This window comes from Parambassis ranga, chromosome 14 (assembly GCF_900634625.1).
Source record: "Parambassis ranga chromosome 14, fParRan2.1, whole genome shotgun sequence".
Classification (NCBI taxonomy): domain Eukaryota; kingdom Metazoa; phylum Chordata; class Actinopteri; family Ambassidae; genus Parambassis; species Parambassis ranga.
In genome coordinates, this window is record NC_041034.1 from 3142948 (window position 1) to 3167092 (window position 24145).

General features: G+C 43.3%; 1 protein-coding gene and 1 non-coding gene across 5 annotated transcripts; one reads left to right on the forward strand and one right to left on the reverse strand.

Annotated features, from left to right (window-relative positions):
• Positions 1-176: 176 nt before the first annotated feature.
• On the reverse strand, positions 177-23520 carry arhgef12b (Rho guanine nucleotide exchange factor (GEF) 12b). Of its 4 annotated transcripts, XM_028420911.1 has the most exons (37): positions 23287-23520; positions 22885-23080; positions 16121-16212; positions 14240-14338; positions 14064-14113; positions 13058-13115; positions 12410-12624; positions 11145-11261; positions 9890-10009; positions 9647-9745; positions 9455-9565; positions 8721-8819; positions 8599-8641; positions 8394-8499; positions 8166-8303; positions 8053-8085; positions 7780-7894; positions 7527-7632; positions 7244-7453; positions 7017-7164; positions 5985-6151; positions 5769-5915; positions 5597-5682; positions 5359-5484; positions 5009-5123; positions 4828-4928; positions 4686-4751; positions 4539-4614; positions 4288-4455; positions 3784-3871; positions 3614-3694; positions 3446-3540; positions 3117-3377; positions 2860-3039; positions 2582-2778; positions 1700-1772; positions 177-1615 (listed from the first exon to the last, which is right to left on the reverse strand). In XM_028420911.1, exons 2-37 carry the CDS (start codon positions 22914-22916, stop codon positions 1599-1601), a joined length of 4035 nt encoding a protein of 1344 aa, XP_028276712.1. In that variant the 5' UTR covers positions 22917-23080; positions 23287-23520; the 3' UTR covers positions 177-1598. The 4 variants fall into 4 exon arrangements, with proteins under 4 accessions (XP_028276712.1, XP_028276713.1, XP_028276714.1 ...); XM_028420912.1 differs by having other exon boundaries at positions 7244-7450; positions 22885-23520; XM_028420913.1 differs by having other exon boundaries at positions 3620-3694; positions 22885-23520.
• On the forward strand, positions 9097-9169 carry trnaf-gaa (transfer RNA phenylalanine (anticodon GAA)). Its single transcript has one exon. It is a non-coding gene; the product is annotated as a tRNA-Phe (tRNA).
• Positions 23521-24145: the final 625 nt, after the last annotated feature.

Genomic DNA, 24145 nt, shown 5'->3' on the forward strand with positions numbered 1-24145 from the left:
CATTGTCCACCTGCAAACAGGAGGCAGCGTCCTGTACGTCACATCATCACATGAGCCACCAAAACCGTGTTTCTCGTTTCATTCCCGAATGGTTAATGTCACCACTTCAATTTAAGTAGAAAGTCTTCATTATCTTCATGCTACTCATAAAAACGTCTGTTAACACGACCACTCACTCATATGAAATGACACTTTTATCAGTCTTTGCTTCTGTCACAGTGTGAGCACACAGGGTTAATGACCATCGAACATTAAAAAGAACATTAATACTGCTGTATCCTTTGTGTTAAAACATGACAAGGTCGCATCACGTGAAACAAAGCAAGTAATAAAAAAACAACAAAACGTATGCAGTCACTGAACATTACAGGCGTTTCCCCTGAAACTGTCCTTAAAGTACTTAAAGAGCAGAGCCGCCACGGCGTCGCCTGTGCAGTCATGTGGCAGCTCGACATCTTCTCAGTCCAACCACTTTTTGTAGTTCTAAAGAATAAATGTTAAATATCGTTAAAAAGTTCACATGTGCGCACATTTGTGAAATTGTGTCGTTTAGTGGAAAGTGCTAAATAAAATCAAATCCATGTTTTCCTCATGCAACCGTTTGATTTAAAAATGCTACGTTCAAGTCCTGTAGGGATTTTACAGCACTGGACTTTTTCTCTCCTGCTGTTTGCTTAAGTGAATCAGGAGGACATTTTGTGATCAGAAATAGCAGCCTGGACCCATTTTTACAGGAAAATGCTCCTTCAAAATAAAAGCATCATGGCATATGGTCAGGCTAAAACAATGGAGAATTACACTGTTTGTTTGTTTGTTTGTTTATATCTGGTTACCATGTGTTAGCAGGCAACAATAAAATGCCCATTTGAAATAAAGAGTTAATAGAGTTGTGTTGTTGCAGCAGAGATTTGTGCATCATAGGTAAAGTTTGTGGTGCTAGCTGGTTAGCATGATAACTAAATAAACTCTTAATTCTTCAAAAGTTTAGTTAATTCCTTAAATATTTTTCTTAAACTGTTTCAAATTTTATAAACTGTACCTTTAAGTACATTCCTGTTAGTAGCTTAGCCTAGCTTAGCATAAAAACAGGGAGAAACAGCTCAGCATCATTTAGCAATTAGCATGTTTCTCATTTAATAAATCAAAACAGAAACGTGGAATAAATTTGAGGTGATTGATGCCAGACTGGAGTTTTAGGAGCCAAAGGTCGTAAAAAGGGTAAAATATGAAACATTTGCGTCTCTGAGGAAGGTGTGGTGTTTTAGGGGTTAATATTTATATTCTCTCTTGAAGAATAATAGAGGTGTTTGTTTGTTTTAACTAAAGTCCTGAAGCCACAAACGTTGTGTCTCTTTTTTAATATGTACATCAGTCAGTTCTTCACTTTGTTTCCAGTGTTTCAAATAACTTGATTATTATTAATATTATTAATAATATAGCGTGTCCATGGTTACATCCATGATTCTTCTCCTGCTGGTTGAAGAAGATTATAGTGGAACGATCCTGATTTTGACACCTTCTGTGTCTGAAGTCTCTGTGAAACATTTGTGGGCGGAGCCAGAGGAAGGGGGATGACGCAGGTCCGGGGAGAGCCGCCATCACTGAATGATGCCATCTGGAAATACCACACAGAATGTTCGTGACACTCAGACACAGAAAAAACACAGATCAATGCGGCGGTGAGAGAGTTCAAACTGACCGGTGGTGTCGGTGGAGTCGGCAGCTGCGTCACTGTGTGTCTGCTGCAGCTGGTTGAATTTGGTCTCCACATCCTGAAAGCAGAACAATCACAACAACAAAGACAATTTAAAGGTCTTCTAATTATACTAATTTTATTTACTTAACCTTTATTTATCCAGGAAAAGATCCGCTGAGATTAATAATCTCTTTTTCAAGGACATCCTGGCTGAGATGAGCAGCGGTACAGAGTGTGTGCAGGGTACATGTACAGTATTGACGACATCCTCAGCCGGACCTGCAAATCATTCCAGGACCACGGCCCACCTTGAATCTCAGCCGACTGCTGGCTCTGAGACTGTATGTGTCCCGCAGAGGGATGAACTTGGAGCAAATATAAGAAGTTGCCCAACATGGCTTCGTATATTAAAATATACCAACGTTAGTGAGGGAAACCCAGCGGGTGTAGTACAATGTAAACAAGGTAAAGTACAGTGGTGAGAATTATGCGACTGCTTTGAGTGACAGGCGGTTGCCAAATCACAGCACGAGTTGCCTTCTTCCATGAGTGTCCGCCCACCTCAGCTCCACCTCTTTGCCTGTATTTGGAGTTTAGGCGGACTGTGACGCTGCCAACATGCCAACAGTCGGAACCTCCTACAGACACTCAAAATAGCTCAAAATAGCTCCTCAGAAGCTTACAGCTCAGCTTCATGCCCGCATTTGGATTAACCAGGAGTTTAGTCAGACTCTCCCCCCAGAGGCAGAGTGAGGAGCTCCGTCTTCCGGGAGAAGTTTTGGAGTGGCTGCTCCTCTGTGTTAAAGAGGTCGTTGTACAGCAGCAGCAGGATCAGTGTGTGCCTCCTAAGAGTTGCAAGTTTCTGACTGAGGACTTTGGGTTCACCTTCAAATACTGCAGGTCGGCCTGCAGGAGGCGCAGGTGGGTCATCAGCTGCCTACTGAGGCCGGGGCCGCCGCCGCTCCCTGTCTGCGATGAGGACGACAGCAGCTTCCTCATGTCGATCCCCACGTCGCCTCCCACGTCGTCATCAGTGCTGCTCTCCCCAGAGCCTCCACCAAAATCCAGGACCACAAACCCACCTGGGTGAAGCAGAGCGTCAGGTGTGCGCTTACAGAAACATGAATTCTTGCCTTAATGATTCAGTGCTGCTCTACTGTTACCGTTGGGTTCAGGTGTGTCCGGTGGGAGCTGCTGGTTGTCTTTGGGTAAACTTTCAGACGTCTGGCTCTCGTCGCAGGCAGCCGGAGGCGCCTCGGGGCTCCCCGGGGCTCCGCTCTGTCTGTTCTCCTCCGCCTCTCTGCCCATCATGTGGGTGAAGAGGGCCTGCTTCAGCATCGCCACTACAACACAACAGGGGTGTGAAAGTCATCACACAAACATCTCAGAGGCCAAAATCTATCAGCCAATAAAGACGTACGCGTCCTCAGAGCGTCCTCGGCTTTGGAGGAGGAAAACGTGCTGAGCTCGTCGCTTTCGATGGCGATGCCCTGACGTGATCCTTCCTGCAGCAGCCTGTCAGCCAGCTGACCATCCAGGAAGGCTTCCAGCTCTGCTTCATCCACCTCTTCATCCTCCTCCTCCTCCTGTCTATCTGCTGCTGACAGCTCCTCCTCCTCATCTTCTGATTTCAGGCCATTGAAGGGGTTCCTGCTGCTCGGTGAAGAGGAGGCGTCTTTATCTGGAAAACATCAAGGTTTTAATTCATGAAGATCGTAACAGATTTATTATTAGAGCCTCCTCTGATACCTGAAGAATGGATGATTTCACTTGACGTCCCGTTCGGCTCTTGGCTCGCTTTCGGCATCCCGCGGTTGATGATCTCAATGGCGTCCTGCTCAGCTCTAAAGAGACACACGCACACTGTAAACCATAAACCCATTAGGACACCATCAGCAGCAGTGTTGGTGGACTCACTCTGACCGAGCGGCAGGCGTGTCGTGGTTGTGAGGTTTGGCCTTCATGGCGTCGGCACCCTGTGTGATTAGATGCTGCCACCTGAAGGAGGACAAGAGACACAGCAGGATGAGACAGGACATTTAAAAAACAAACAAACAAGCGATGATGTCTTTGGGCGCCAGACTCACGTCCTCTGATCGGACACTGACTGAGCCGTCAGCTCGTAGATCTGAGCGCCGTTTTCCGACATGGACAGAACGAAGAAAGACTTGTTGTCTGACGAAGGTAAAATTGACATGTTAAGTTAAAATTAACATGCTCCGATGACTCATCCTGCACTAGGGGGCGTGTGTTCATTTACACCAGATCCAACTTGTCGTTGACTTTATATGCCCCTCCCTCTGCCTGGATCACTCCTTTTCTAATAGCACCACATAGTGGGCGGAGCCTGTGAGGGGTATTGGAGCTGACCAATCAGAGCAGCTTTTCCCCTGCTTCCTGTTTTTACAGGAAGTAGGTCAATAAGAAGAAACAAACAGCACCACGCTAGCTTTATTATGGAAACTTTGAGCAGGTTATTTTTTTTGCTACATTAGCATTAGCTAATTAGCTAATGTATGAATGAAGTATTTATACAAAGTCTAATGTTAATGATGCTCTGAGCTTTAAAAATGAAGAGTAAAATATTTTACTTGTTGCCACAGGCCGAACCAGGACGGTGTTGAGTTTAATGACGGGGCTGAAGATGTTCTTGGTGTCGGTGACGCTGGCCAGATTCTTGCCGTGAAACTTGAGGACCAGACGTTCGTCCTGTTTCTGCAGTAAGACCATGATGTCCTCCAGGAGGATCGTGTAGAGCTCTGAAAGGAAAACGCTCTCATCATTTTCCTGTTGATAGAAAGTTGCCTGGGTTTTTTTTCTTCACATTCTGACGTGTCTGTACCAATTCTCTTGTCCTTATTGACCTTCCAGGACAGCGGCCCCTCGTGGATCATCCTCCTCTTGGTCAGGTCCAGATTCTCCACAGAAAGAACAGATTCAGCTTCATCAGTAAATAAACACATGTGCGCTGAGGACGAACGGTTCTTACCTTCAGCTCCACATCACTTTGCTTTAGAGACGAGAGGTCCAGCCGCCTCTGATAGTCCTCGAGTCTCTGTGAGAAAAAAAAAACACCATCAGGTGTTAAGTTGCTAAAATCCTGAATTGCTTTATTGATTTCAGATCTGCACCTGTTTGTTTTCAGCCTCTTTGACCGCCTGGTTAACGTGGTTGAGGATCTTCTTGCAGCACTCTTCAGCTCTCTTCACCTTTTCCTTTTCTTCATCGTCTTCTGTAAGAACATAAAACCAGCTGTTACAAACTGACCCACAACAAATCTGTCGCTAAATCGCACACATGTCACATGTGTACCTGTGTACATGGCGATTTTTTCCAGCAGGAGTGGGTACTTAGTGAATCTCTGCATTTCTGCAGGAATGATGTCTTTAAGTTGCAGCCTGCGACACAAACGGTTCCTCTGAGCTTCCTGAGATGAAGAAGAGAGCAGCAAGTGAGGAGAGCAATGGAACATGTACTGAAGGTTCATTAGGTCGTTTAGAGGTCGTTTTCATTGAGAAAAACGTCAAAAATGACATTAAACTATATATCTAATTATATTCTTTTGATTAAAGTAAATAAAACCCATATATTAACCTCTAAGAGGATGACCTCAAAGGTTTATTTACAGTTTAAATTAAATTAAATTGAATTAAATTGCTGACCTGCATGAACAGGTTGAACCTCTGGTCCTTCTTCTTTCTGGTCTTGATGAGCTCCAGTGCAGATGGCTGGTTGCTGCAGAAAGTTCCCACGGCTCTTGTGATTTTCTCCTCTTCGTCCTCGCTGAACTGAAAGCAAATTCATCCAGAAGGGATATTTTTATTTCCAATCTGGACCGATGAGGCTCTCTCATGGATCAAACTGCTGTGACAGTGTTTTGTTTCATCTGGACACACGTACCCAGGCCAGCAGATCGTCCCCAATCTGACCGATCACGGACGTCTCGTTTCTCTTCCTGATCGCTGCCATTTGTTCTGTTATGGAAACTGTGGAGAAGGAGCGAGCAGAGATTCATGTTATTCATGATTTATATGTGAAATATGTAAATGAGCCTGAGTTTGTGTGATGTTACCGTGCAGCTGAATGATCTCCTCCAGGTTAGTAAAGATAAGCTTGACGTCTTCTGGTGGAAGGACGCCGTCTCTGTTCAGCCTCTGGTAGAAAACAGAGTCCAGAACCTTCAGCGTCTGTAAGTGGGTGCGCTCCGTGTAGAACAGCTCTGAAAGGGTCCGACACAAGAGATGTAAGAGGACGGCTTCATTTTCACGTCATGTGTGAAATCGCTCACCGTTGATGACTTCCTGCCTGTTGATCTCTTGTGGCGTTAAGGTGGCGAGGACGTCTCGGCTGACCAGCCGCTGCCAGTTCAGAGGGTCTTCCTCACACTCCGCCTCGCCGCCCTGGTCGTCTTCGCTCTGGATGTCAGTAGAACTGACCGGGCACTGGACCTCCATCCTGCAGACAAAAAAAATTATCTCTATTTACTGCATTGAACTGTTTTATCATGGATAACTTTACATTTATAAAGATTAAATTCAACAATTGATCAATAATTTGATCTGTTAAAGGTCGGGTAGGAGATTTCATTCTGATGCACTTTTTGTTAAATTAGTGTAACTTCTCTTTACAATCCGATAGCAACCAATTAGTTCGGCAGTTTCGCTTTAAAACGAAGAATATGAATCATCTGAAGCTATAAAACGTCACTCTCTTCCTGCTCTCTGCACCAGAGAGGTATGTGCATGATGGCCGAAGTCACAGACCGCAGCTCGTCTTCAGGTGATGTGCGTCTATGTGATTGGGAGGCGTGGCTTCGGGGTGAGCTCTGAGAGAAAGGGGCGTGTGTTTACTTTCAAAATCTGGCTGACTCTCACTGAGTTTTCAAAATCTCCTACCTGACTTTAACAAGCAAAACTGAAAAAAGGACATTCTGAAGTTCAGCAAATTCAGCTTTTATTGGTCTAAAATGAGACATCCACCCATCCTTTCAGTCACTACCCACAGCTTGTGGCCATAGATGAGGGTGAAAGAGAAGATCAATCAACTGGTCAATCGAGAGCCTTGCGCTTTGGTTCAGCTCTCTTTCACCACAAGTAGAGCCACCATTACCGCGGACAGTCAAGATACTTAAACTCTTTTCAAGCTGAGATCCATGACCTCAGATTTGGAGGTCCCAAGTCTCATCCCTCATCTCGTCACACTTGAGGTAGGACAGATTTTGGGGCTTTTGGACCCACTTTGACTGACTCAACAAAGAAATAATAAGAGCCCAAAATCTGGATCTAGTCACGACTAACTCTTAAACAGAGCTGTTAAATACCTGAAGGCATCCTGATCCTCCTCCCGCTGCTCCAGGTTGGAAGGACTGAAGTCAAACTGAGTGCTGGTTGGACAAGGGACGCCGTCCTGGTGATCGCCGGACTGCAGACCATCACTCAGTCTGGCTGGGATGCAGAAAGGAGACAGATCTGAGGAGCAGAGGAGAGAACAGATGACGTTTGTTCTTTTTACCTCCGCATCTTCAGTACAAACAGGAGCTGATCTTACTGGAGTCTGACTCCTGTCCACTGGTGTCTGAGGCCGGCGCGGTGGGAGAGCTGGTGGAGGACACAGACTGGATGCTGGTGTCCGACCCCTCGCTGAGCTGATTGGAGCGGACCCGCCCGGAGCTCGAGGGGTCCGAGACTTCAGGAATGCCGAAGGCTGGCTGGGAGAGCTTTGGTGAGCGCTGCTTGTTCAGCTCCACAGCCTTACCTACTGCACACACAACCACAGACGTTAACACACAGAACAGGACGCGGAGGGTTAAAAGGTGTAGTTCTGTCGTCACCTGAGGTGGAGTCCACTCTGCTTAGACGGCGCGGCGGGCCGAGGATGTTGGGAAATCGAGGCTTTTTCACCTTTTCCTCCCCCTCTTTTTCCGGTTTGATACTTTTCTGATTATTTACAGTAAAACACAACAATATTGTGTTAAGATAACTAAAGAAGATCAGTTTCAACACACACACACTGTGCGGTGGGAGGTATCAATCCCTTCATAATGTCTGTGTGTGAGGAGGAAAATGAGGAAGATGAGGCTGCACCTTAATCTTAGGCAGGAAGTTGATGCGCGCTCGTTTGTGTTCGAGGCCGCGAGGCTCCTTCACTTTGACCCCGAGGTGCTTCATGTAGGTCAGAATCACATACTGCATCGTTTGGCTGCAGCATGAAACAAAAACACCACTTTTTAACAAACACAGTATGAACAGAAAAGCTGCCAAACCGAGGAACAAGAACTAAAGCACTTCTCTAAATGACAGTTCACAGCGACTGATGATATAAAAATATATTTTAAAAAAAAAAGTCCTTCCTCTCACCACTTCTCTTCTTCTGAGGGCTGTGACGTCAACCTGCAACAACACACACACACATAATCACATAAGGAGTATGAGGAGTGTGTGTGTGTGTGTGTGTGTGTGGATGCACTCACAGGATATCCTCTATCTTGGACAGGATGTGTTCAGCACAGGAGCATTCCTTCTCCATCGCCTGCTGGTCTTTTCCTCGCTCTGAGTCCAGTTTGGACAGCTCGTCCTCGGCCAGCGTCAGACCCATGCTGCGCTTTTGTCTGGACGCAGACACACACACAAATTACCACATGTTGAATTTAATAGTTGTACAACAGGGCAACAGGGTTAGACATTAGACAGACAGTTACCTGAAGTCTTCCAGGTTCCTGTGCAGGTCTGGTAAAAGTGAGTCCTGCAACGTCTGAGTGTACTGTTTACACAGCTCCTCTGGGATTAACTCCAACCTGCGCTTCTCTGACACACACACACACACACACAAACATGCTTAATATCTTACTCACACAGCGCCTTCATTAACATTCAGTTTGTTACTTTACAGTTTTGAGGTCTTACCCAGCTCAGCTGCGACTGCCTCTGGCACTGGTACTTTAAGATTCTGGTAAAAACAAGAAAACAACCTCAACAGAAAGAATCCAGGACACCACAGATCTTCCACAAAGACACTGAAAACTCACCGCGGTTCGATCCAGGAACAGCGAGTGGAACTCTATGAAGAAGCGTCGGCTTTCTTTGGAGCTGGTTTGTTTGTGCATGTCAGCATAGAGGTAACACAGCTAACAAAGACAAGCGGTAATAAAGCTTTACATCGCTTTGTAGTGCAGTTCAACAATGTACAAGAAAGGAGCTGTCAGATCAGTGGTGGGGTGCCACAGGGCTCAATCCTTGGCCCACTGATAACGATTATTACTATTCTACGAGACTGATTTGAATCTGCAGTAAAAAAAAAAGTGTTAAAGTTTAGATTTACACAAACACTGGCACAAGGAAGAGGTCAGAGCCTGTAACCAATCACGTTATCGGTTGGTTGTGGTTTTTGTGACATAAAAACCAGCCGAAATAGCTCAGTTGGGAGAGCGTTAGACTGAAGATCTAAAGGTCCCTGGTTCGATCCCGGGTTTCGGCAATGTAAGGTTTTTTTAATAAAGTATTTCTGATTCTAAAATGACCAATAGTGATCATGTGAAGCAGTAGCAACTGTCTCAGACTTATATGATTGGATATTTATTAAAATTAGAATGCTAGCTTGATAGCCCCAGCCTGTGTCCTTGTGCTATTTAATGACTTGCTGTTGTATATACGGTACTCACTGAACTACCAAATAGTTAATTAATCCAAAACTAAGCTGTAATAAATAAAAACATGTAATTGTGAGCTCCTCTTAGAGATGTGGTAAAATTTGTGTGCCTACCAGAGGTGCGGGGTCAAACTGTGACACCACATGATGGAGGAAGACCGCGAGGTGAGCAGGTCGAGACTTCAGAAGGTCGATGCTCTGGAAACAGCTGCAGTGTCCGTTGATCTGAAGAAGGAACAAACAGCAGCTCATTGGATGGTGATCATGTGACACACAAGATGTCCTCAGAATCAGTTCTATAAATACCTGCTCCTGCTGAGAGTCAAAGTAGTCGTCTTCTGCTCCAATAATCTGAAGGTTGAGGAGGTAGGGAGAGCTTCCCACCGTGCCCTGGGTGGAGGAGTCCTGGGTGATGGATGGAAGAGTTAAACCGGACTTTCAGCTTCAAATGATGTCCACATTAAGCTACTTTCCCGGAGACATTAATAAGAACAAAATTTGAATTTTGAGTGAGCTAACGTAGCATGCTAACACATCTGTGCCACTTACAGTGTCAGGAGCGTCTTCAGTGTCGGGTGACGGGCAGACGTTGTCTCTGCGGCTGACGTCCGGGCTCTGACAGGGCGTCTCTCTTTTGCCAGGACTGTCTGTGAAGGGGCTGCTGTTCACCTAACACACACACACATATACGAACACAGCACTTACAACCAAATTGATTGTTTAGTCTGGTGCTGAATGCTGGGAAATCCTCCAGAGATTGCAAAGTAGGACCATTTCAGCGCTATTTATAGAAGCTGTGATAAAAAGATTGTTATTACAAAGGAAGCTGTGTAAGCAGCGCCGTCAGAGGGGCTTTGTGTTGGTTTTAATAGCCAACAGCGGGTAATGCTACAGAAGGGTATGAACAACAATCTCCGGTCAACAGCAGCACCTGGTAAAACCCTTCAAAGAAAAGTGTTTTTTTAATCCGTAAATGGAAAATATTTAAAAGAGTCGATTGGAGCGGTTGATAAAAATGTTGATACAGTCATCTGAGATGCCTCTGGTTATTACCTCGTGCTCAAAGAAGACGTTTAGTTAGGACTTTTTCTGCCTCTCAGGCACTTGTTGAGTTTTTATGCAGCCTTAAAATAAAGACTTAAGTCGACTTTAACTCATTTCTAAAGGTTCAAAACGTACATTTTTAATTACAGTTAATGCTCCTTTAAAATAAACTAGGATTAAAAATCAGTCTTTAATCCGACTTGTCCACCCTTTGCTGTCCACATGTACACCTTTCTTTTTTTAACATCCTGAAAATGTCAAGATGTGGAGGGAGGCACTGGTTTATACTCTAAAGAAAGAAACAATTAAGGTTGTCTTGTATGTTAATTCCATTTTTTCCCTCCGTTTTGCAAAAGATTTCAGATTTTTTTTTGTCACTTTCTGGAGTCTTGTCATTTAACTGAGAGTCCAGTGAAACAATGTTCTACTTTTAAATGTTTGCATAGATTTAACTGCTAATTTACTTAGATTTAGAGGAGATGGTGATTTTCTAATAACACTCTTGTTTTATCCTTTCTTGTTATAACTGCTATATTATTTAGATCTTTCTGCATACAAAGATTTTAAAACACTGATTCTGCGGACCAAACCAAACCGAGTAATTAAAGCAGCAAAACCTGGTCACATTTTATTCCTGTACAAAGACAACGCAGATTAGCAAGCTGAGTCTTCTGAAAATGTTTTTAAAGGGTCTATATGTAAAAAATGTGAGTACACTTCACATAATAATGGACTTTTATTTAATCCCTGTAGCACTCACAGAGTTGTTGTTGACCGGGGCCCAGTTGTCGCCCTGCGAAGGCGACGTCTGCTCCCTCAGAGGAGACCCGCTGTCTCCGTCCTCGGCCTCACCATTCCTGGACCCCGAGGCTCCATCCTAAAAGAAGAAAAAGAAAAATGGTGTCCACCGTTTAACACCTTCTCCCACAGTTTGGATTTATTGATTAAAAACAAATGTTGCAGGTTTGCACTTCATCACGGTGACATGTTGATGATGGCTACTCATATTTGGGGCAATTGTTGACAACAAATGGTGGTCTGTGGTTCAGGACAATAAAACTTTTGAAGCAACCGGTCCCTGGTGAGAGTCATGTAAAATAAGTGGATGTAAAATGTATAAAAGTGGGACTGATAAGCAACAGTCTGGGACGGGACGTAGAGCCTCGTCTCCTGGGTGAAAATGTGAAGACAGATTAATAATGACCACTTCTGTTAGCGCTCTGACTGTCTGTGTTTATACAAGCACCAAACATTCATTTCTGTGGAGTCACTGGCAACCGAGTTAATCTGCTGTTTACGTATGAGGACGTGGTGACACATGAATGAGTCATAACTGTGGTGTGTGTGGATATTCTAAACCTAAAAAAAACAAACAAAAAAATCAGACAGGCCCCTAATCGATGCTGCTGTGACGGATCAGCTGCACCGAACTCTCAGCTTATGATGATGTCATCTGTGTGACGTGAAAAAAATAATGATTTTAGAGGTCAAAGCTTTGTTCTATAAGAAATAAATCCATCAGAAACATACCCTGTGACAGTGAGGAAGTTAAAGTCATTGAAGGCGTGTTCTGTCAGAGTTATACGCTGCAGCCGTATCGCAGCAGTTTCTGGTAAAATGTGACTGAAATGGACTGAAATGATGGAGCTAATTAAAAATAATGAGCGGCGTGGGTTGTACCAGCCTGATAAACTTATCATGAACCTTATCACAGTTAAAAATAACATCATGTCAGAGTGACGCAGCTTCACCACTGAGATCCAGCAGGCTGCACACACTAACCTGAGTTAAAGCTGCTGCTGCTGCATCATTTTTAAAGGAAGGCTCATTTCTGCTTCCTTATAAGTGTTCACTGAATAGTTGTGGAGCTGCACTTGAAGCAACTTTAAAGCCTGTAAGCTGAGGCTGAAGCCTGAGGCCCAAAAATTCTCTCATCATCAAAGCCTGTGCACATAATGTACGCCTCCCACTTAAAAAAAATGATAATAAGTTCTGTTTCAGCTCAGCTAACGGCTGGACCGTTACCCCATCAGGCATGGAGGAGGAGGAGGAGGAGGTGGTGATGTGGTCCAAACAGCTGCTCTGCTCCCCTGCTGACAGTGCAGGTGAGTGCGGCGCTGACAGAGTGGATGGCGTGCTGACCTCGCCGCTGTCCTCGCTCCCTTCCTTCTCTTCTTCCAGGGGGATCTGAGCGAGCCCCGGTGGCCTCCCCAGCACCGTGAGGGCCACATAGGAACCCGCTGCAGGGGGGGAGAGAAGTCATGGGAAAGGAATGAAGGGGAGAGGATCTGTCAGACCACATTAAAGGAGTTTTAAGGACTAACAGCAACTTGCTGTGCTGGTCTTCAGTGTCTGGGTCTGTTCCTGTGAAAACTGCCCAGTCAGCAGTTGTTCGGTAACGGGAAAATCCCAAAGTTTTTTGTAGAATTTATTTATGCATGGCTGTTTGATTGACAGATGATTCAGCCAATCATCAGCTGTAGTGACTAATACTTTTCTAAATTTGTCTGAATGTGATTTTTTTATTATTATTGTAACCAAAACATGCCAGGAAATAACAATAATTGAGGGTTTCAAGACTAAAAACACATATTCAAGATTGATTAGTCTCTATAGAAAACATTCTAGTATTAGGGCGCTTTAAAAACAACACAACCAGATGTGTATACTTACATTTTATCAGCTTTACAACCTCTATGTGGTTTGAATGTGTGACTAAGGTCCCGTTGACCTGTCGGAAGACAAAAAGTAAAAGTTTATTTCTGAACAAAACCACCAACACAAGCTCAGTGCTTCACTTCATCTTCTCTTCTCTACGTGGTCTGCGGCTCTCAGGCCAGGAACATCTGCTACTCCTTTGTGAACATGTAAAAAAAAATTCAAATTGATTCGACACACGTATAATTTTATCTTTGGCAAAGTGAATTTGTTGTTTCAGCAGATTTAGTGAACTTGTACAGAAGCAGGATGCTGCTTTTTTTGGTGGCTGTGTCCATAGTAATGAAGAAAAACAAGCTACAGTAAAGTTAGCATGGGCTTAAAGGAGAATACATCCACAAGTTATTTTAATATTTTTAAATAAACCAAGCAGAATTTATGTTGCATCTGAGAGAACAGAAAAAGGATTTACTGCTCTCAGCTATGGTCATGAAATAATGATTGTGTCGACCTCTGCGTGATGGCATGAACGTCTGAGAGACCAGAAACCTGTGGAAGTTCTGGTCCACAGAACCATCCGACAGTTCATAATGCATCTAAAGTAGGTCACTGCCCATCACAGGCTAACTTCAACCAATCACATCAATAGTTTGCAAAAAAAACCTCCACTGAGGAAGGTTAGCATGTCGGTTGTTACGCTGTCGGTTGTACAGTTCAGTTCTTCCAGTGCTTCCTCAGATCCCCCTGGATCAAGATGGGTTTGTATAAGGTTGTTTTTTTTAACAAGGGAAAGGAGGTGTGTATTGTGTACTGAGTGGCGTTCCACAAGGTCCTATTCCAGTGCCTCTGTTTGTTGCCAGTTAAAGGATGCTTATTTTTTTTTAATTAAACTGAATCATTTTGGGGCCACAGAGCCCCTGCACAGACCTGCACACTGGATATAAAATAAAAAAACAAAGCTAATCTCATCTGTTCTCTTATTAAAGTCATGTTGAAGATCAGAAGAATCAACAAGGCTAACCTTGATGATCCTGTCTCCTGTCTGGACACCAGCTCGCATCGCAGCCCCATCTATGCAACAACAACAACGACAACAACAACAAAAGGAGTCAGAGATGTTGCTTCTACAACTGTGTTCATGTTCGTGTGTGTGTCTGTGTGTGTGAGAGAGAGAGAGAGAGAGAGAGAGAGCCTTACCTTCTTTGACCAGCTGCACAAACACAGGGTTGTCTCCACTTACTGTCAGCCCGAAGCCATTTTCATCTCTCTGGATTATCACACAGCGCTGGACCAGACCTGCCATGCGCCAGCACAAACACATGTCATTACAGCGAACGCCACCAAAGACAGAAACATAACCTAAAACTGATGCTTGGTGTTTTCCTTCCACACACCGCTTTGAGGACAGATGTTTAGATCCAAAGGGTCAAACTAAGAGAAAGCGTTATACAGAAGTCATATATGAGGTCATTCTTTTGTATAATATGTGGATTAGTTTAGAACATTCACTTGTGGGAAAAAAGTCTCCAACAGGAAATGACAAATCAAGAGACTGAAAGAGAAACCGCTTCTGAGATAGCAGCCTGAGAACTAGACTCACCACTAAGAGGGTTTGTTCCCCTTTCGTCTCTTTGGGAGCACTTCATCTATAAAAACAGACCCGCACAGTCGAACTAAGGCCGACACTAACATGTCTGGTACAGAACCCTTTGTTGTTTCAAATGTCGAGGTTTGACCCGGCCTGGGAAAAACAAAAGCCCTATCTTTCTTAGAAATGTATAAAATCTCACTGCTTTACTACATTTTTTCTTTGTCTGACTGTAATAAACAACCGTCTCTTCCTGGATTTTGTCTCTTGATGGCACCGACAGTGACCACTGATAATCATACGTCCAAGCTGATATGGCAGTTTGGCCTCTTCTTTTAACTGTGGTGTTCCACAAAGTTCACTATTGGGTCCTCTAGTATGTTTTTATTGCGTCTTTTTGCAGAGGACCCATCAACAAATCAATAAACAGCAACAACATGTCCTTATCTCACGTGGGATGTTCCAGCTATCAGTGCCTAACTTCCAGCCAATACGAAACAGGGCAATGACATGAAGTGTGAGTAAAGCTGAGGACGAAGTTAACACCTTCATTTACTTCCCTCAAAACAGCCATGAATTTATTAAAGAACAACTCCAGCCTTAAACAGTTGAGTAATATAAAAATATCTCAGGACATTTGTCATTTGTTTGTACTACAAATGATACTAACTGAAAGGTTAGAGAAGAAAACATAAATTTGAGCTAAATGCCACGACCTCGTACCAAGAACTCAGCCCTCAAATCTCCAAGGAACATCTGAGAAGAAGACGAAAACTTGATGTTCTTCCTGCAGCCACTGAGGAAGTTTAGTGATTCTCTATCTGCCCCTCTGGTTTTCCTTTTTACGACTTCAAAGAACTATCTGACAGAGCTGAGTGGATAATTGGTCGTCTTCTGGCCTCCATGAGGAGCCTCAAGACTCCAGGGGTGAACAAAAGGGCAGGAAGGATTAATGTCAGCCCTGCAACCCCGACAACCACCTTAACAACTTGTTTCTGAGCGACTCCTATATCCAACAACATCTCTGTTTGTGCCCAGAACACGATCTGTAAGAAAACTGTGGAAGAATTCATCATTTTAAAGTTTGAAGCAAATACATGATAAAAAAATCTAAGAAAAAAGTGCATGAAGAAATTCTAAATACATCATGCTCCAACTGACAGTTTATAGGTTCAATTAAATCAATATTTTTCTCATGTATTAATTTGAATATTATCAACTAATCGATAAATGATTAGTTCTGGGTAATGTTGAAAATCATAGTTTTCTAAAGGCTGGATTTAAACTGCTATGTATCTAATGACTAATAGTGAAAACTAAAAAAATCATGTTGCTTAAAATTATTATTAATGATTTATTAAAATTTAGAAAATGTGTCCATTAAATAGTGCACAAGTCTCTTTAGTTATACTTCAGCACAGAACATGTAAAAACAAATTAAACACAATCAAAAGCACAAAAACATGTAAACCAGAGTACAGATGTCCTACCTGTTGGGTCAAACTCATGTTTGAGGGAGACGGAGGATTTCTCATTTTTTGGTTTCTTGTCTGTTGGGTCCTTGTTTAGAATGTTTGGGGTCCTACAGACACAAAAAGTGGATCAAGGTGAGAACCAAACAAAACATTTACAACTAAACAGCATGATTTTAATGTAGCACCGTTTCCCAAACACCAAACTTCCACTGTAATGAGTGTTTCTTTTTGTTCCAGGCACCTCCTGTAAAATGTTTTTAGGACATTTTAACATTGGAAGCGTAGGGGGTTGACTCACATCTGGAGAAAGCCTTCAAGTGGCCATTTGAGGAACTGCAGTTTTTGACACTTCCGCATAGACTTGAAGGTGTCGCTTTGTGGTAATCTCACATGAAAATGCAACAATCCCCCATCTGTAACAGACACTCGTTTACATGACCACAAGAGGGTGCAAAGCTACGTTGATATCACCACTGTTGGTCTTTTGCTGTTTTGCCTCAAGTGGTCACTCATAGAACTGCAGTTTAATGGCCAAGTTCCATCCATGCTTATATTGTAAGAGCATGAACATGTTTTGTGAGGTCTTTCTGACCTTTGACCTCCATCTACTGATTCCTTCTGATCGGGCCAATACGTCCCGTACAGTAACCGATCTGCTGGAGACAATGATCCATTAAAGTCCAGTCATCTGCTGTTGGTGACTGATAAACTGTTCTCCCTGCACTCTGTGTTTAGTTTATTTAATGTCTCTCAGGGAGCTGGACTTATAGGTGGTAGTTCATTTATTAATAGCTGAGGTTCCCTGTTTTCGTCTCCCTCCCACCAGCTCCTCCTCCTCATTCCACAAGAGAGGGGTTTGTTTGTGCTGCTGTTCCTCCTTCGGACAATGGGGGCCCGGGGCTTTTAACAATGGCTCCCACGTCAGGGCCAGCTTACTATACTGTGGCTTTGTGGGACAGATTCCCGGAAACAGAGAGCAGGCTTTCTTGGCTCTGCTCCAGTTTCCTGAATGGGGGAGAAGGCTGGGAAAGAAAGGGAGGTGGGAGACGGGAAGGAGGAGGAAGGAGGCGTCTTAGGGGCATGACAGAGAGAACAATCCTGTTTAAACTGTCCTGATGGAGAAGGAAGGAGGAAATCAATTAAACGCTGGGATATCAAACTCCGACAGAGAAGCAGGAATACGTTCTGTGGAGCTGCTGGAAAACGAAGCAGACTAAACACAATGCAGCGGATACCCACAAACAATACTCATGTTGAAAAGGAGAGTGGTAACCTCGAGATCTGAAGGCCCACTCGGGGTACCTCTGTGCTGTGGTTAGAAGAGATTAGCAGTTGATAAGATGTGGTGAGACAAGGGCAGACTGCATCCTGCTCAGAGGGAGGGTGGCAGCTCCGCAAGTTAAGATAAGAGAGAGGAACTCAGCTCTCAGCTTCTGATATAGAATAAGTTTAAAGTCTGGGCCACAAGGCAAGAGCAGTGTGGAGGATTAGAATAAATATATATACAGAATTATGTGTATAGTCATCTGGAATTGTGAATAATTATGTTTTATTCAGCAGAAGCCTCCATGGCTGAGCCAAGCCAGCACAAAAGTTCCAAAACCTGTAGTTCCTCATGTGGCCACTTGAGGGCGGCTGCACAAGTGAGTCGATCCCCACAGACCTCCATGGTAAAATGTCCAATTTAACAACCAAAATTAACCGGTGGTGTTTGAATTTTATGGCAGGTAAATTAACGTTTATGCAGCTACATGTATGTACATGAAAATCAGATCAGTCATTTAGGGCTGAACCTGTCACCATGGTAACCAAGAAGCATTTTCGAAGCATGGTGAAGGTTTTTACTTTTTGTACATAATACAACCAATAACACAACCTGAAACAAATGCATCAGTATCAAAACCTGGCTCCCATAGACCCTCATGTTATAATGTCCAACAAGGCATGGCTGCTTTGAGTGACAGGTGGGGACATCCCTGGCTGCCTGGTCATCACCGAGGCATCTCAGCTCCACTCAAGCTCCACCTGTTTGTCCATTTTTTTTCCCGATTAGCCAGAAGTTAGGAGAACTCAGGCACTGCTTAAGATGGTGTCTACACTAAGAAATGGAGGGCAGTTCATTGGGTTGCATTCTGCAGCCTCACCACTAGGTGCCAGTAACTCATCTCCGATGGTCCTTTAAGGATGAGGTTATTTTGTTCCATCTACAAAACATCCACAAATTGAGTCAGCAGCTGTTACAGAACTGTGCTCAACTGTACTTAGAAAGTAAATTCCAGCCTGACAAGCACGGTAAAGGTAGGGTAGGAGATTTTGAAAACTCAGTGAGAGTCAGCCAGATTTGGAAAGTAAACACACGCCCCTTTCTCTCGGAGCTCACCCTGAAGCCACGCCTCCCCAATCACATGGACGCGCATTACCTGAAGACGAGCTGCGGTCTGTGACTTTGGCCATCATGCACGTACCTCTCTGGTGCACGCAGAGCAGGAAGAGAGTGACAACCAGCCAATACTCCGCGCAGGGTCCACCCGGAGGATTGGCTGATGTTTTTAGTGTTTTATAGCTTCCACAGATGATTCATATTCTTCGTTTTAATGTGAAACTGCCGAACTAATTGGTTGCTATCGGATTGTAAAGAGAAGTTACACTAATTTAACAAAAAGTGCATCAGAATGAAATCTCCTACCCGACCTTTAAGGAGCCTGTTCAAAAAACTTCACAGAATGTGAAACACTTAAGAAATGTTGTCATAGTGGTGTGCCCCAAACCCTTTGTGGTGGAAATGGTTAAAATCTCTTAAGCAGAAATGTGCTGATGTGAAAGGATTGCCTGCTTCCTGATGAAAGAGAATTATCAATTTATACTGTCTTGTCAATCAGTTGGGATATCGGCTACACAGTCTGTCTTAACTTTCTTCCTGCATGGTTATCAAAGCAGGACAAAAGAAAAACAACATACACACAATCCACTTGGGCCTGAGATGCCAAAAATACCAGACGATTCCTCTGGGATGATAACAGAACGGACTTTAGCTCTGACAGGCCAGAGTTGTCCTGAACTCCAAATATAGCAGAGCTGAGGATATGTGCTGAGGTTTTCTACGGTCCAATCAACACACAGATCTTATATGTAAACAGTCCACTGCTTAATTAAAAATCTGGATTCTCCAGTAATAAATCACTGTGCAATTTCACTGGACGTCTCTTGGCACCGAGCACAGATTCAATATGAGTGTGTGAACTCTCAGCAGTGATCTAATCAGGATGCCGTAAACCCAGAGTTTAGACAGACATTAGACACTAAATACAGATTTAAGTCTCTAACTATGGTTCCTGTAGGACGACTTATGTCTTTATTTTATTTATTTAGTTGTTGAGGGTGTCGCTCCAACCTGAACCAGCTCCTGCTCTTTGCAGCATAGTTCTGCTGATCTGTGTGTTTTCCCGCCCACGACCTCCCACCACTGTCCCCCTCTTCAGGAAGTGGTGACATCACTGTAAAACAATGTCCATTAGGCCCTCCGCCACCACCACCACCACCACTCGCAGCCCTTCCTGACTGACTGACAGACAGACAGTGCTGCTGGTGACACATCAGTGCAGAATAACCAGTGTGTACAGGACAGGCGCAACACTTCCTCACTGGTGAGCCTCCCTCTGACACTGTGAGGCTTTGACCCCCAGCATACACCACATGCTGTGATTTAGAGTCCAATTTAACACGACAAACGATGCAGGAAAGTGGAGAGCTCTTCCACCAACTGACGAGCTCACCATCATCCTACGCCTGCCCCGTTACCCTGATCCACACCTTCAGACTGCTCCCTCTTCCCTGAGATGAAGAAGGAGCTCAGTGGTCGCCATTTTGACATGTTATCACTGCTCCAAGATGTTGACTCCTCCACAGAAGCAATCTGAATACTCCACAGTCACTGAAATAAAGGGAGCTGTGGCTCAAGAGGGTAAGCAGCTCCCTGCTTATCTTAAGAATGGCAGTTCGATCCCGGGATGCAAAAGTTGCTCCCAGTGTTTGGTGTTTGAACCCTAGTGAGGGTCAAGTACCTATCAGTAGATAGAAAAGTGCTATAAATGCAGACCCTTTACTAAGTGTGTAGGAGGAGTCATGTAGCTATGAACTTATCAATCACTTGAGAAGTCTCCTTGAAGAAGGTTTAAAATGCTCAGAAACAAGTGGTGATATTCCTTCATTGCAGAGGAAAACTATGTGCAGAAGAAGCCGCTGTACCACGAGCAGCTTAGATCAGCTTAGATCAAATTTAAAAGAAAAATTCAATCTGGAAAACATGAATAACCTGTTCATTTCCGTGCATCTATTTTTAGCCATGTTTCAGATTTTCCACAGCTTTACTTAGCAGGTCTAAAAGCCTGCTGCTTCCACCCAACCTGCAGGAAACTGTGCCACTAAAGGAGCCAGCTGTCTCTGGGAGAAAAAAAAAAGAGGACGAGCTCTGGTTCGACAGCAGAACATGTCACATGTGAGCAGCTAAACGTCACAAATGTCAAGAGAAACGGAGCAGACTGAATTCTTCTCTCTGAGAAACACTTGAACGAAGTCCAGGATGTGACCTAACCACTGCTGGAGCTGCTGGCACAGCTGTTGCCAGGCAACAACAACCCATTTCTGTAGGCTTCAGAATAACCTTCAGGGTCCACAGTGTGTGTCTTTCTCTCATTAAAGCAGAGATGCACGTCACACACAGATGACATTTGGACTAAGATGTTTCAGAATAAAAGACAAAAGAAAAACCAGTAAACTAATTTCCAAAAAAAAAGGCTGAAGCGTCACATTTCCTGTGTCAAACAGTGTGAGGATGGGATTCAGAGCCTGTCCGGACATTGATTGTAGATATGGATGGATCAGTACAGCATTTTGCGCATGTTGTTTGTCCGATGTTCTCAGTCCAACACGACAAATTACAGGCGTAAAATGCTGCAGAAGTGACATGCTAGTTATAATAATTTATAAGATTTGTAATTGAATATGTTATCAGTAGGGAGTCAAATCTAAAAAAAAACTGCAGTTCCTCAACTAGCCACTTGGGGCTAAAAGTGCAACTGTCTCCATGACCACTTTGATTGACAGGTGGGTACCATGACAGGTGGCTTTGCCCACCTCATCTCTTCACTCACTTCTGGACCAGCTGGCAGTTAGGTGGAGCCTCGGCCTCCAAGATGGTGGCAACAGCACCACACTGAAGCCACCTGAAGGTTTACTAAAAGGGGGGGCGGCTTAGAGGGTATAGAGTCCTTCTCTGTGTGTTAGCCTAGCTTAGCATGAAGAAGCAGGAAACTACCATCCTGGTTTTGTCCAGCTGTAAAGCACTAAGACCTCTGAAGCTCAGTGGTGTGCTAGCAAACAAACATCTGTTTGATTTAATCAAATCTAGAAGTTTGAGTATTTTAGCCACACGGAGTTTTGTGGGCTTTGTGTCAGACAGGCTAACGTCTGATGTCCATGTCATGCTGTACTGAAGATCCATCAATTCATGGTAGAACACAGGGCTGTGTATTGGCAAGAATGTGGCGATACGATACATATCACGATACACATGCCACGATACAATACGATATACGATATATCCTGATACTGTAACAAGGACGGTGTCGTATTTATCATATATACGATATATATCGTATCGAGAGTATGGAAAGCACAACAAGACAACACATTGCACAATGCAACTGTATTTCACGTTCAGGTTGTTTTTATGCTGAAAGGGACGTAAGATGTTGAAATTAATGTTTGCTCTTAAATAATTAATAAAAAAATCTTTTTTGGCCACAACTTAAATAAAATATCGCAATATATCACAGAATCGATTTGTTCTTACACCCCTAGTAGAACCTGTTAGGATTTAAGGCTTAATATGGTTTTTTTTTTAATAATCACAGTAGAGGAGGCCCATTGTTGTAAAAAAAAAAAAAGCAACAGAGCAAACAGACGGCTCGGTTCTGTCTGCAGGCTGAAGGTCAAGAAATCAAATGACTTTGTTTGACTTTCCGAGGCAGTCATGTGCACCTTTATTCTGGCGTTTCCTCAAAGGAAGTTCCAGATTACTGAGTGTAAAAATATACAAGGGAGATCATAGTCACAGAGATTAATGTCTCTATGATCACTGACAAGATTTATAAAATGCTGTGGCGTAACGGGTCATGTGGAGGTTTACAACACAGTGAGGTGATGTTTAAAGGGTGCACCTGCAAAATAATGCTCGTCTTTAAGCCCAAATAAAAGCCAAGGAATAAAGAAGAAGAGCTAATGAAGACAAAAATACAGGAAGCTCTGGTATTAGCTGAGCTTTTTTTTAAGTAGCCACAGATCTTAAATTAAAAAGTACTCCAGGAAGACGCCCCCTGCAGGACTACCTGCGAGGCAATTCTATAATACATAATGCATGTAATATAATAGTGCAGCAAACAGCCTTAAATATAATAAAACTGCACTTTTAAATCCTTTTTCCCCAAACACAACAACCACGCAGCGTAAACTTTCCCTGATAAAACCTATAAAATGTGACTTTGTAGAAACTGTAGCTGTTTTTTGGAGGGATTTTGTTGCCGAATTGGCAAAAACACAAATCAGAATGTGAAGTCATCATTAATGAGATCCTATATTTTCCACAAGGCACAAGTGATTTAAATTTCTGATTTTTTAAATGGAGTCCGGCGTCGTCTTCCCCACAGATAATCTGACCCAAAACCCAAAAACTGTGGATTAAAGAAGCAACTAACCACAGAAGCAGCCGCCGTGCAGCCTACCTGTCAGTGAGTGTTGACTGTGCGCCGCTCATTGGGCTTCCTGGTGTGTTTCCGTGGATTTCACCCAAATAACATTTTCGTAACGACTTCTTGTCTCTTATATTTACTCCTGTACTTTGTCTCCACGGTGTCCGTCTCCAAAACAGGCCTCTTAATCCGACATGAAGTGTATAATCCTTTTAGAAATCAGTGATTCCTGAAAATATATAATCCCAGATTTTAAACTCCAGCAGCAGCAAAGTTTCTCTAAAATCCAGCAGAAGTGAGATGTTGGGTGTGAGTGCGGCTCAGTCTGCAGCAGGAGGAGCAGCAGAAGAAGAAGAAGAAGACATGTGGAAAAGTGTATTAAAAATGCTTCTTTCCAGGCCAAACTTTCACATCCTCAGATTACCTCCAGATTACCTCCAGATTGAAGAAGGGAGAAAATCTGTTATTTCTTTCTGGGTTATGCTTCCATGATGACACTTCCAGGGTTTTTCTCTCCTGATGTCCGGGAAAGAATTACGTCAAACTTTGGCTGCTGAATCCCAGATGAACTTTGTGCTGTCGTTTCTGAGCGGATGATGTTTCTGAAGCATCCCACCGCTCGACTTTAATCCGTGCGAACAGCTCTGATTGTTGGTCCGCTGTGTGATGCAGATGGAAAAAGGAAATGCTTTGTGCCCCCTCCCCAAAAAAAGTTAGAAAAAAAAGAGGAGAAAAACCCACCTTCCATCCTGTTGCGTTCAGGGACGGCTCGTAATTTACCGAACTGTCAGACAAAGCTGTTTATGTTGAGTTTTACTCACATTTTAATACATTTATGTGCAACTAAAGGGTCTTACATATACTTACTGCAATTAAATACACATATTAAACAATTAAAAGACAAATATCAGCAGATATTATGCAGTCAAACTGCATTTAGGCATCTATTTACATTTAATTTGAGGTAATGCATCATTAAAATCTGTTTCATTTGGCCAAATTTTACATAAATACCAGAATAGTTGTTATAAAACTGTGCATCAGAGCTTTGTTTCTATCCTTTGTCATCACTTAAAGTTTTTTGGAGCAGTAAAAATGTGAATGAATTATATTATTTAAAATATATTCCTATATATTGTAGATTTTACTTGACCCACCCCTCATAAATTGATTAATTACTTGAATATTTTTAACACTGTTCAACAACACCATAAAGATCAGACCAAAACTAGCCTGACACAAACTGGTCAGCAAATTACTCACATATCTGGTGCTGTGTTTTGTTTTTTTGTTT